Genomic DNA, 13,757 nt, shown 5'->3' with positions numbered 1-13,757 from the left:
ACCTGTCCCCTTCACGGCCAGTTTTCATCGGAACGGACAATAGGCTCCATTAGACATAATATAAAAATCACCCCCATTCCGCTGCCACTTCTGTATGCGGTCAACCTGTCCGCAATCACTTCCTTGTAGATAAGAGTTGGGAAAAAAACAAGTTTTTGTGCTGTTTTTTTTTTTGTTCCTGGTGCATTCAGAGCTGATAGTTCTTTTCGTATAATCTTATAATCTTTATACATCAGCATAAATACCTTTTCGGATCAATCGGATTTTCTATTCATGTATGACACTATCAGGTTGGAAACATTTGTAAATAAGATGATAAAGTCTATAGGGTTGCTGCTAGCTGGTGGGACAGTTTGAAAATATGCTCCCGGGTTGACAGCGTATCACGGCCCCCACAAGGGGTGGGCTCGCAAGGCTCTAGCCCTGGGACCCGGGATGATTTTCATTATTTTTTTGTTTTTCACGCTATAAATCCACCATAAAGGGGCCCGTGAAAGTCTGGTCAGGGGGCCTGCAAAATATCCCAGCCTAGGGCCCTACTCCAGGATGTGGGAGCCATGCAGGGTATAGACAGGGACATATAGTCTGAGATTTATATATACAAAACAGACATATAGTCAAAATTGTAAATTCATTAAAGAAAAAATTTCAAAACTGAGAAGAATTAGGACCTAATGAAAATTTAGAATCCCTGAATTAAAAATGTGGAAAAAAAGTGAAAAATATAATTCCGGTACAAATGAAAGTGCAGAATTATTAAATTAAAGAAACACAGAATTGATGAAAATTAAAGAAATAATTCAAGGACTTGAAACAATTGATATCAATGCTGATCAAAAATTCAGAATTGATGATACTATTTCAGAATCAAATCAGTTGAGGTCAAACACCTTGTTTACCATAAAGAAAATGTGCTGTATTTATTTTTCCACTCCCCTATTAGCATAAGTGATAGGGCTCGTTGCGACCATAGACGCAACTGGAGATCGCTGTTTGGAGGGGCTGATTTTACAAATTGCTTGATTTGCTCAATTTTTTAAATTAGTCGCTGTTTGAATAGGGTAACCATACGACCCGCATTCTGTCTCATATTTTCCGGGATAATCCCGGTTTTTTTTCTCCGAACTCTTTCTAACCAGATCATGACCCACCTCTTTCTCAATGAAGAGAATTTAGCAGGTGGTCGACTAGCTGGCCCTCGCTAAAAAATGTATGTTTGTGTTGTGAACCTAACCTTGAAGTAATGTTTAATGTGCTGCCATCAATTTTTCAAACAATGATTGAAAAATTGTACCGCGGCAAGACTTTTTAACGGGGAAATATGCTCGCATTCGCACCTCGAAGTTGGGATCCAGAGAAAATCAAATTCAGCCGACCGTCATTGTGGCGACGGTCGGATTCGAGCCGGCGACCTCGCGATGTGTGTCCGTCGTCACTGTGACAATGAATGAATGAACGCCAGGGTCTCTGCCACCGGACTTATCCCGTTGCCAAGATCTCTTCCAGCCCAGCTTCTTGGCAGAGTCCTGAACAAAGTGTGTCCACCTAACAGTCTGAGTGTGTAGCTAGTGTTGTGTATGATATTTCAGTGCTGCCATCTATAGTTCAAATTGTGAGTGAAGTGTAATTATTGAATATTTGTAACGTTGTAGGCCTGTTGCTCACTGTGGCGAGACTTCTTAACGGGGAGATCGGCTAGCATTCGCGCCTCTAAGTTGGGAACCACAGAAAACCAACTTCAGCCGACCACCACTGTGGGGTTCGAACCCGGATCCTCGCATCGCAAGTCCGTCACTATAACCACTCGACCACCACAGCAGCTTTTTCTTCGTCCCGATTTTTTTTGGGGGGGGGGGGAAATGTCCAGGTTTTTAGTCGAAGTTCCCTTACGAAAGATCACCCCCCCCCCCCCGATAGAGCTGCGCTTTGTTTCGACCGCACCCCACTAAGGGCAGCTCTGACAAATTATCCACCATTGCAGAGAGGATAACGGAAACACGTTATGAGTTATTTGTAGTTGAATGAATTTTCTTGAAATCAACTTTTAACTCATTCAAATTGCGGAAAAAATAAATTACATTTACGAAAGCAAGCCTATGTGATACTTTTACTGCCATCTATTGAGGAGAAAGAACACTTTTTTTGTTGACCACAATGAAACAAAATATATATGTTGCTGTCATCTGTTGACAATCATAGTAAATTATAACTTTCATAGTTGTTGAAAAGGCTTATAGATGGCGACAACTGTGATACTGCTGAACTTCGAGAATTGGTATTTTTATTTTCCATATCTCTACTCACACAGTTTATCCAGTGGGAAAGGTGATTGATGAGAAATAAAAGACAATATTTTTACTTAGGCCTTTATTACACTAGAAGTTTTACAAAAGTTAATTCATAAAACTTGAAAAAATTCAACCAATAAAAGGAGTGAATATAATCAATAGGATTATTGGACGTAATGTAATTTGTAACCAATGGACAAGTTTATTTCAAGTTTTGTAAAAGATCTTTTATTGTAATATTTAGTGTAATCCCAGTTTTATGATAGCTTCTATTCAAAATCCACTCTTTGTAAGTCTACACATCACTAGAAGTGGTTGTAAAATTTATGAAGTTTAAGCATCATGTTGAAGGTCTGCCTGCTCTAGAGACCAGCTTGCATTCGTGCCTCAAAGTTGGTGAATCGCATAAAATCAAATACCGTGCAACAGCCTACTGCATGTTGAATTGCTACGATACCATTGGGGGTGGGGTAATTCGTTCCTGTCACACAATCTCATCCAATCAAATTTATCATATAGGTAAATCATGAAAGGCAACTCTTGACATTGCTCTCACACCATCTCAAATATTCTTACTCAAACAGTAAATACATACTCAAAACGTACCAAAAATTTACAACGTAGAAACATAGTAAAGAAAAGTAAAAATCTCAATACTACGAAAGGAAACAAACATGCAGGGTGTGGTATTTCACTGGCAAACCATTGATAGAGGCATACTTTCAACAACACACAGTACTCAGCTATATCATTCATGTTTCAAAGGGTTGTATAGTTATTAAAATAAAATAACTTTTTAACTCGATTAGAAAGTTATTGCCCTGTCTCTCTTGATGCCAACCACAGCCTTGATCGTACAAAATCTTATCGATTCTGAGAAAACACAAGTCCCACGGCAAATTTAATTAATCACTTGCGTGCCGCGACCAGTTTTCAAACCCCATTGAAGTGGCCTGCACTCTCGTAATGATTAAACACTCCTGGCTTATAAACCATTTACATTTCAAAAACTTTTGCATCTCTATTTTAATTTTACTTTTCTTTGTAACACGTTACAAATAATATGGCAAGAAATGCTGTATGCGCTTAACATCATCTGCATCACTGGTGTGCACATGCAGAAATTCCATTGCAAGTAAAAAAAAAAGTTGTACTCTTTCAGATGCTTGAAGCTGGTTGTCTCTATTTTCGATATTTTTTTTCAAAAGAAGTCAAGACATCTAGACCAGTGTTCTCAATTGCTGGGCCCTGTCATTAGTCACCTGGGCCGTCAGTGATTCAGTTTCATTTTTCCTCATTAATTTTCCATGAGGCACGCGTATGATTGAGCCTTCTAATCGCAAAAAGATTTCAACTAGGCCCCATGCTTCTAAAGGTTGAGAACCACTGTTCTAAACTGCCCTGTATGTCATTTACTCAGCTATATCATGTTTCAAATGGTTGTATATATAGTTATTAAAATAAAAAGTTAAAATAAGTTATCCAGCTAATTCCCCCTCCTCTCATAGGCATGTTTGAATGTAAATAAAAATCTGAAAGCAATAAATCTACGCAATAAAAAACTGAATAAAAGACAGAAATATGAGAAATCTCAAATCAAATTTTTATTATAGTTCTCAAACAAAAAATATGTCTACTGCATCCTGCCACGGCCGAATCCTCCTTTCTGTAAAATTCAAGAAAAAAAGGGGGAAACATTAGGAAAAAAAAAAAATAAGTCACTTATTACAGCAAGCACAAAACAAAATTTCAGGGAGAAAATCTCTAACATTACACCAAGGTGAACCATATCAAAGGTTCCCAGAATACCAAGTGGACCCACAGCCCTTCATATTAGAGTGGCAAAAACAGTTTTTAGTTCAAAGTAACCTCTAATCGTTGAAGGAAAAAAAGTGTCGTAGGAAAAAGCTATTTGTTGACACTTCACACAATTATGGCAGATCCACCAGCCTGCGGTTTTCAGGGAGTGTTTACTCTATTTATTAAAACACAAATTCAAGATGTCACAATCATGTTAAAAAAAATATTTGTGCCTAAAAATTTCTATACATGACCTAACCAACATGGAAAATAATCAACAAGTTCAGAGTCTAACTTACAGCCATATTCACCGAAACAGTTTAAACTACAATAGCAACTGAAAAGAGATGAAATCGAAAGAGATTGATTAAATTCAGGATTTTAACCAATGCGCGTCGTAATCCTTTAACATGCGATTAAACTGTCTGTGAATATGGATGTAAGTAAGTTTTACAATGTCTCTTGAATTTTACATTCTTTACAGCGTTATTTTGATCCCTTTTAAGGAATAACTAATTTTTGTGAAAGCACACACATGGGAAAAATTTGAAGGGTTCCAATCAATTTTTCTGGGAAGGTATTCACCAGCTGTTTTGGTGAACTTGTAGATCACCTATTGATGACAACACCTAGTCTCATAAAATTATAAACATCAACTCATTCTAATTGAACTTTTCTATAGCTAAATACTAGAGTAAACAAAAATATTAGGCAGTATTCCCAAAGCAGAATGTTTTGCATTCTTCTGCAACGAGCCGTAAGTTGACTGGAGAACTGTTCTGCAGTAAAAATTCTCACTTTGTGCGCTTTCTACACTTTTCTTAAAATTCCTCCAGATTGTTCTGTGATGGATGTTGCTGATTTCGGCTTATTATGCTTTGTGGGCCATTACCATTCTGAAATAAAAGTGATTTTGAGGGAGAAAAATAATTTGGCAACTGCTAGAGTCCTTGTTGCTCAGTATAATTGCAAAATCTGTGTACTATATCACAACACATTGTTCACCAGTCACAAGTTAAATCATGTTTTTATACTCATACGTAGCCAGTGCAATGAGCTTTTCATTAAAAAACTGGTCTACAATGTGTTAGCTTACTCCAGCAAGTAAAAGAGCTTATACCCCTCCCTCCTCCATAATTTTCAACATGCTAACACATTGTCCTATTTTCCAGTAGGAAAATAAGCAACAATATACTTGATTTTTGGGAGTGGAATACGATGGAACACACTCGCGTCTATTTCAGCTGAATTAACTTATAAACCATTGGTTATAGACACAAATATACTTTGTTATAAAAAGTAGTAAAAAAATTTGCACATTTCTGATATGTCATTTATTTTACTAGGGGCCATATATATATCTACAAAGATAGTTTAGCTTGTATAACGCCCCCCCCCCTATTTTCTAACTTTCAATTAGAAAGCTGTTGCCCTGTCTCTCCCGAGCCAAACAAAAAAAAAATTTCACGTTTGTAAATGCAATATTCACTTGGTTTACTTGAATAGGAAAAATCATGACAATGGGGCTTGGGAGTAACTGAGCAAAAACTTTCTGATTGAAAGTTAAAAGACAATGAGATTGTATAAAAAAAGTTAAATTTTGTGTCTTAGTACATATAATTATATGGCTCCTAGTAAACTAAATGGCATATCTAAAATATGCTTGTTATTTGGATACTTTTTATAAAACCATGGCCCACTCGCGTCCAGTATATCCGATATGTTCAATGGGCAAGTAGGGTGGCTGCTCCACCATTGTCAATGATTGTCAAATGTCGGGGGCTGAAAGCTAGTCGAGTACCTTCCAGCTTCCAACCCCAGTCAAAGATGGCGCCTTCCTTCCCGATCTTCCAATCCACCTCGCCAAACATTAATGTCAACAGTCACAACACACAATGATCTAGAAAAACTGGTCCTGTTCTTGACAAATATTAGCCAAGGAATATTGAGCCAAGTTAAATCAGTGTGTAGCCAGCCTATGCCGCTTCTTTGCATGGGGGAAATAAAATATTTGCATATGACTATCGGGCCAGCCTTGACACAAGTGTGGCCATGGCTTAACTAAAAGTATATTTCTAACTAATGGCTCACAAGTTAAATTTGAGTTGAAATGAACCAAGTTTTTTTTCACCCTGTATACATTAGGTATCCATGCACATCTTTGATGTTAAGGGGCACCTTCCTCAAGAACTCTCCGCCCATGAGCAGGGACAATCATAAACTGACAAGTGGTTGTATTGCAACAAGATTTGCTGAGAGAAGATAATACAGTTGGTTAGCAAACTACATAGTCCAAGTATGAATATCATATTAAAAGGAAAACATACGATAGTTGTCACATGAAACTATCGTATACATTACATATAGCGACCCCTTAGCGATCAACCCTATTTTACTGCAAAATAGATTTTATTTTTAAAGCCTCAATAACAATCCCTCACTTCTACCGACATCTTATGTTTCTGTCCTATGCATGTCGATGAAACCGGGATTTTGCTATACAAAATCATCCCCATTTCAATTGCACAACATATTCACATTCATACATGTTTATAAAACAATTTGATGAAATACTCACAAATTCCAACTTAGCATCAGCTCCAATACCAGCGTCACCTTTCTTATCAGGTTCACCTGCAATACAATTAAATTGAAAAATACATTGAGACACTAGAAATACAACATCCAATTCCAAATTATTCAAGCTTTTAAAGCCCCCAGTCAACAACATACTGCACAATTCATTATTTGAAGGGTAAAAGCAATAATCGCTATAAGTGCGAAAAGGGAAAAAGTTGGGAAATCGTGAAAAATGTTTTTGCTGCCTGAAGAGATGCTCACATTTATGACCTGGTTCTATACTCTTTTCAACCACTAAGATGACGACCAGTCACTTCTCACACTGACATCATAAAGCATTCATTTGACACTTGACGTGTGGCAAGCTGTTTGAATTTTTTTCCAGCACTTTCAGCATTTATCATTCTTACCCGTCATTTAATCATTTCTACACATCTTATGAAAAGGCCTCAAAGCTTTCACACAGAGTGTGCCGATTTATATCCTTAAAATCACAATTTAAATCACTTTATCATTAAAAAAAAAAAATCATTAACTCACAAAATTTAAATCTCATTTTTCCATTATTAACCTCAATGATATTAAAGTGAAAGCAACATAGTATAGTATGCTCAGAAACACATTATACAGTCAGATCCAGTTTCAACTAATACTGTAATAGCAAAAATCTTGTATCTCGTATTAATGAACACCTAATCCCCACAGGTACGTTTTCATAGGAACAATGGAAAACCATGGAATGCATTCATAACAAAATTTTATTTCAACAAAATGATTCCTCTGGTCTCTTGGAATTTGTTATACCAGGATTCGACTGTAAATGCATCCATTAATTGCTCAAGAAACAATCTTGTCAATAGAATGAATTTTTCATTTAGTTGATGCTGAATGCCCCTTTGGTTGTACATCGAGTGAATTGAAAAATTTTGCATCATATGTGATACTGAGTCGCCACTAGACATTCTCCTTAACACTTTCCGGCACGCTACCCTTTAAAGTTAAAAAATTTCAAAAAATAAAATAAAATTGTAGGCAGCTTATTTAGAGAGGAATAAGAGCCATCCTGAATATAAGCACTTAAAAAAAGTGGTTAGGCATTAAAAAATGGGGATTATCTACTGTGCAGACAATCTGCACATTTTTTAACGAAAATGCACACCCAGCAGATGAGTCTGAATTTGAAAGTTTTTGTTTGACTCTAAATTTTGTTTTATGTGCAAATAATGCTATTGTTTCATCAATCCATTGGTAAAAAATTCTGCAGATGTGACACTGCGGATTAGTTTTTTAAAACATTTGGTCACATTTTGCACACAGACTATGCGCCACCACTGATTATATGCAGGAAAATATGGTGGTTAATATTGGCTGAATGACTTTTCATATCACCAGGGGTGGGAAGTGACCAAGTCCGCTTCGGAGCAGCTTTGGAGCAGCAAAATTCAGGATTCGGAGCAGTTTTGGAGCAGCAAAATATGGGATTCGGAGCAGCTTTGGAGCAGCAAAATGTGGTATTCGGAGCAGATATTTATAAATTGGAGCAGTGAAATTAACAAGAATAGTCTCGGTAACCCTCAACCCTTTTCAAAATAAAACTGCACTGTCTTTTGTTATCAAATATCTTTTCGTCAGCTTGATTTTTGTTTCTGGTGTTTTAGGCTTTTGACACCTTGTTTGAAAGAACGGCTGTCATATAATTTTTTGCACCCGTCTATTTAAGATGATTTTTGCTTACTGAGGGCGCTATTTGCTGCCTTGAACAGCACTTCTTCAAATGAGCTAAAAAAAATTTTATAAGTTTTCAATTTTTTTATACTTGGAAAGAAATTGTTGCAAAATGGGAGAGAATTTCGGAAGAATCAACTCGATGTTTGGCGATTCAGCACTCATTATCTGGCGAGATTGGCGATCTGACACTCGTTATTTGGCGAGATTGACGATCTGACGCTCGTTATTTGGCGAGATTGACGATCTGACGCTCGTTATTTGGCGAGATTGACGATTTAACGCTCGTTATTCGGCAACATTGGCAATTTAACGCTCGTTATTCGGCAAAGTTTCTAAACTAAAATTCGTAATTCGGCGGACATGCGCTTTTTACTCCCGGAATGAAAATTTTTTTCACGAAACATTGGGATTTAACACAATGACGATCGACTACAGTAATTTCTGCTGCTTCCAGAGGCGACTTTTTTTTTTAAAACGGAAACACTCCCATTTGTACTTTAAAGCTGAAAGACATTGCAAACCATCTTCAGTTCCCCGATCACGGACAATATCGGGGTTTCGCGATGGAAAGCCCGATGAGGTGCCGATAGTTTGAGTATAGTGGAATAAAACACGCTCTTCTCGGAAAGAATCGTTTCGTGGCTAGCAGGAACAAAAATTTTTTGGCGTCCTTTCCGAAATTCCGGGCATACTGAAGCAAAATTCGCTATTTGGAGCAAAAAAATACGAAAATACGCTATTGGAGCAGGATGGCGCAAGATATTAGTTTTGGCGCAGTGCGGCGCAATTGGCGCAGAGTTCCCACCCCTGTATCACATAAACACAGAATTTAGGCATTTATATTTTTTGCTCGTATTGAGACATTGAATGGAAAAAATAAGTGATATGGAAATATACATTCGTAATGATCAACAAGATTTGTTTTAACCAATAAATGATCAGTTAATTAAAAAAAAAACAATCTGCTTTTCTTTGTTTTTTTAAAAATGCTGCTTATTTTTTATTGCAATCACCTGCTTTTACAACACATGAAAATAAGACTCGTCAGTTTCCCTCAATCATGTCTTTGATGTCATTTATTCAATTCAAAAAATAAAGTTAGAGGATGAAGATTCATCATAACTAAAAACGTTTTTCTTCGATACATCAGCCATTCAATTTAAATACGTGTAAGAAAGGTTTGAAAAGTTACTCACCTGGAGCCCACCTGTAACCTTCCCTATCACCAGCAGATGGTTTGGACGAGGATTCGGCCGGCGCTGTAAAAAGAATATCAAGACAAAATTAAGACCAACTTTGCACAACAAAACATACAACATAGCATCAAATTTAAATTATATTAATACCGTAACAATTACAGTGAGATCTCAAAAGACACCAGCCCCCGCCCACTCCCGACTTTTGAAAATACACTAAAAGTGATATATATATGCATACATTGAGTACATGTGCTTTGCCCCCCCCCCCCCCGGAAAAAGTTGAAATGACGGTCCTGATGGACACCCATAAGACCAAAATTTTTACCCTCCGACAAGGAAAGTTTTTATATACAGTAAAATACATTGAAGCCCTGTTCTACAGCATCCAAAGCGCCATAAGAAACGCTTCCAATGAGCAGTATGTTACTCTTTTTTAGTGGGGGGAGCGGAGACTGGTGGAAAATTTAATTTTTTTTACAAACTGAACTCAGAGAAACATTTGAAAATGCTACAAAGAAATTTCTTCCACGATCTTGGAACCCCTTTCCTGCCTAGAATGACGGCAAAAAGATAGGCTTTTAGAGCCTTTCCCGAACTGCTGGGAAGATAAAAAAGGCAGGAAGGGAAAAGTCAGATCCAAGTTCCACGGGAGGATAAGCGTGAAGTAATGAAAACTTGGACACACTTCAAGAAAAATTTGAGTATTAAAAAGTATTTAAAACTATGACATAAGACCCAACACTGGAACACCAACTACAACGATCCCAAAGCAGCATTCCACTAACTGGAAATGTTCTAGCGTAAAAACTGAACTAAGTTTTCTTAAGATGTAAAATTCTCGAGAATAACCTTTCTGAGAATATTCTTCATTGAGTTGAATATTCGAGAATATTCTCTGCTAGAATTACTATTATAAATAACTTCAGAATATTCTTATAAGTTCTTGATGAGAATATTCTCTTATTTATAATATAGTTACGTATAATATCCTTGAGAATATTCTCTAGAAGGACAACTTTCATAAATTACTGGGGAATATTCTCATAGAAAATAAGAATTATTCTGAAGTTAATAATAGTCCTTCCAGAGAATATTCTTCAGTTACCATACATGGATGGCCAGACCGTCCATGTACGGTCCCTTTCAGTGTACACGAGCTCCAAGGAAAGATTGAGAGATTCGGTGCCTCTGTAGTCTAGTGGAAGGACGCGAGTTCGATTACCCGCAGGAAAAATTTGAATTTTCTCTCTTTCCAAAATATATCTTCGCAACATCCAGTTGTTAAAACCTTCGTATACGGTAGCGGAGAGTGACGTCATCCTCGTATAAAAAATTTCTTTTTCGTTATTTGAAAAAACCCAAGGTCTTCAGAATGAATTTACAGAGTGGTTTATGTGCTACATCAGAGCTGGAGAAGCAACTAACAAATTGGTATTGGAGCAAAAAATTTTCAAAAGGTGGTTGCTAAAATTAAAATCTAAGGGCTACTACATTCCTCGATTTCATTAAATTACGTCGCCATTCAACTTTTAACATGGGAAAACTAAAAGAAAACATTATCTAGGACCAGTTTTTTTGAGCAAAATTTTTAACACCTAAATATTTCTTGCATAATAAAACTTGATTATACAGTTTAAAAGTAAAGACTCACCCCTGGTCCTCTGTCTGGTGGCCTCTGGCCTGGCTTGTCTCTTTAGAGTGGCGGGAATGATTTCAGATGGTAAGTTCAATACCACCCTGAGATGTTGGATCCCGTCATTCGTCAGATACCAGTAATAATGTCTCCAAGCGAACTGCTCCTTCACGTAGCCCTTCGACTTCAACGACTGCATAGCTTTGATCACATGGAGGTTCGGGATCTTCTCAAGCTCTTTGTCGGGATGCCTGTCGGCGTGGAAGTCTTTCTTGGCAACGAGAACACCTTCCTTGAAGAGATACTCGTAGATTTTCATCCTGTGACTCTTTGGCATCAACATCTTGTCTTTGTTTTTATTTCACCTTGAAAAACAAAATATTTCGAACATTCAATGAACCCAAAAGTAACAACATTGAAATGAATGTCTTCCACACACAAACCAATTCTATTTCACGCCCAAAAGCCACCATTATGTTGATAAGTCTTTTTGATGCACTTGACGAATGCCACCAGGAATGTTCAAAATCACAGCAATTTGAAAAAGAACACCAAATGGTCATCCTGATAACCCACGAATACTTTTCCAGGAATTTTATATAGTTTTTTCCTCGTCACATAGGGCCAGGCCTGTCATTTGGAGGATCGGGGCCATTGCCCCCGGCTTTTGAAAATACACTAAAAATAATGTGTATATACATACATTGAGTACATGTTTTTGCCCCTCCCCAGAAAACGTTGAAATGACGGCCCTGTATAAGGCTAATCCAAAATTCTTTTTTTTTTTCTCAAGCTGAGCACAACACAGGTCTATCGCTATGGGCAATTTACTACCTAGTAAGTTGTGATAGAAATGTATGTGTACCTAACAGTCTGAGCGTGTATCTAGTGTTATGTATGATTTTTCACACAGTGCTGCCATCTTGATCTCAAAGTGAAGTGTAATGACTGAATATTTGTACAGTTTGTAGGACTGTTGCTATCTGTGGCGAGACTTTTTAGCGGGGAGATTGGCTCGCATTTGCACCTTGAAGTTGGGAACCACAGAAAACCAACTTCAGCCGACCACCACTGTGGTGAAGGTACGGCTCTAACCCGGGTTCCCCCAAAATGCAGTTACTGTATATAACAATATATCACATGTTGGCAATAAAAAAAAAGGATTTGACACCTACTGGACCACCTTCAATTAACACAGAAATCTCTAGCCAAAGCTTGAACCATTTCTGAAAATTAGACACTGGCCAAAACGCTTCGGGCAAATATCCACGTCTCTCAAAACACTTCAGGCTTCGGCAGTAACAGATACCTGTATTAACAATAACAAACTCGGAAAACAATGTTCTCAGAGTCTTACAGTCGGAGCATGTTGCGCATTTCTTCAGTGTACGGCTGTTAAAAGCTTACAATATCTTTGAAAAACGGAGTAAGCAATGAATTTATCCAACAAATGGCAGCTAATGGATTTTCATATCTTTGATCATTCAAGTGGCTTGTTTAAAAATCGCCCCAGCACCGTTACACGGTATTGAAGTGACGCGTGGCAAATTATCAAATCATTTAAGCATGTGGCACATGTACACATTACTATAGTTGTCCGCTGCACATTTTTGCGGAACAGGGAATATGCCACGAACCACTCCAGTGCGGGTCACACAAGTGATCTGGAAATACGAAGCTCAAATGATTACATTAGTAGCAAATTTAGATTCGAGGTCAAGCGGCCAAGAGTTGAGCATAAATTTCTCTACAGCATCATTGCGACAAAAAATTGAGTACTAAATAGTGGAAAACGTTGAAATCAAATCAAAGGCTTAGTGAATGGAGCGGATCCACGTGGTCAAATTGATATTATGACACAAGATTCGGTGTCGAATACCATCGGCGATGCGAATTATTCGAGCCTTTTATAATCGCGATTATGAATTTATCATTTATTCATAATAATAAATAATAATCATACCTCAAAGGAATGACTGCAAAACGGCGAAACCGCTGACGAAACTACACACACAGGAAAATAAGATGGCAGTTTCCGAAGTTTTACTCAGAGTTGTGTGCTTCAGTAATATTCCAGTTACAGTTGCGAGCACTCGCAGAGGAACAACGTGCGCCAATCAGAGAGAAGTTTTTAAATCTGATAGTGTATAAACATCGGTAGTGATTCGACAACTGAATCTCCGACCAAACAATTTTTATTGATGTTTTAAAAAGCATATAACTTTGAGAATAACCATCGATATTTGTCACTAGATAAACCTATTTGATTAAGTATACAAATTTTTTTTAATCTTTAAAAACGAAATTTTTTTTTTGAATTTCCATCATTCTTCTGAGTCTATGTTTAGCGCCATCTGTGATTATGTGCAGTACTCGATGGAGTGGTGAAAAATGTCCTGTAATATAGATGGGAATACGCCCATTATAATGAGCGTATAATCTTATATATAAATGTGAAAGTATGTATGTATATATGCTCTTTATACAAATCTACAGTTTTAGACCGATCGTCGCCAGATTTTGCATATA

At 37.3% G+C, this 13,757-nt stretch overlaps 1 protein-coding gene across 1 annotated transcript; it reads right to left on the bottom strand.

Annotated features, from left to right (window-relative positions):
* Window positions 1–3,870: 3,870 nt before the first annotated feature.
* Window positions 3,871–13,316, bottom strand: LOC149077626 (small ribosomal subunit protein eS10-like). The gene is made up of 5 exons (XM_089245178.1): window positions 13,192–13,316; window positions 11,247–11,593; window positions 9,593–9,655; window positions 6,667–6,722; window positions 3,871–3,954 (listed from the first exon to the last, which is right to left on the bottom strand). The coding sequence occupies exons 2-5, from the start codon at window positions 11,569–11,571 to the stop codon at window positions 3,922–3,924; spliced, it is 477 nt and encodes a 158-aa protein (XP_089101304.1). The 5' UTR covers window positions 11,572–11,593; window positions 13,192–13,316; the 3' UTR covers window positions 3,871–3,921.
* Between the last annotated feature and the right edge of the window lie 441 nt (window positions 13,317–13,757).

Source organism: Pholcus phalangioides, unplaced genomic scaffold, assembly GCF_987345545.1.
Source record: "Pholcus phalangioides strain wild (caught in Gottingen) unplaced genomic scaffold, Ppha-v1.0 ptg000015l_1, whole genome shotgun sequence".
Classification (NCBI taxonomy): Eukaryota; Metazoa; Arthropoda; class Arachnida; order Araneae; family Pholcidae; genus Pholcus; species Pholcus phalangioides.
The sequence above is the reverse complement of the archived record's forward strand: the minus strand, read 5'-3'. Positions and strand labels throughout refer to the sequence as shown.

Excerpts from the sequence above, each read along its gene's own strand:
- LOC149077626 (XM_089245178.1), bottom strand. The coding sequence starts at position 11,571 with ATGTTGATGCCAAAGAGTCACAGGATGAAAATCTACGAGTATCTCTTC. Across the intron at positions 9,656-11,246 it reads CACCAGACAGAGGACCAGGG|CGCCGGCCGAATCCTCGTCC; the intron begins GTGAGTCTTTAC and ends TTCTTTTTACAG. Across the intron at positions 6,723-9,592 it reads AGGTTACAGGTGGGCTCCAG|GTGAACCTGATAAGAAAGGT; the intron begins GTGAGTAACTTT and ends ATTGTATTGCAG.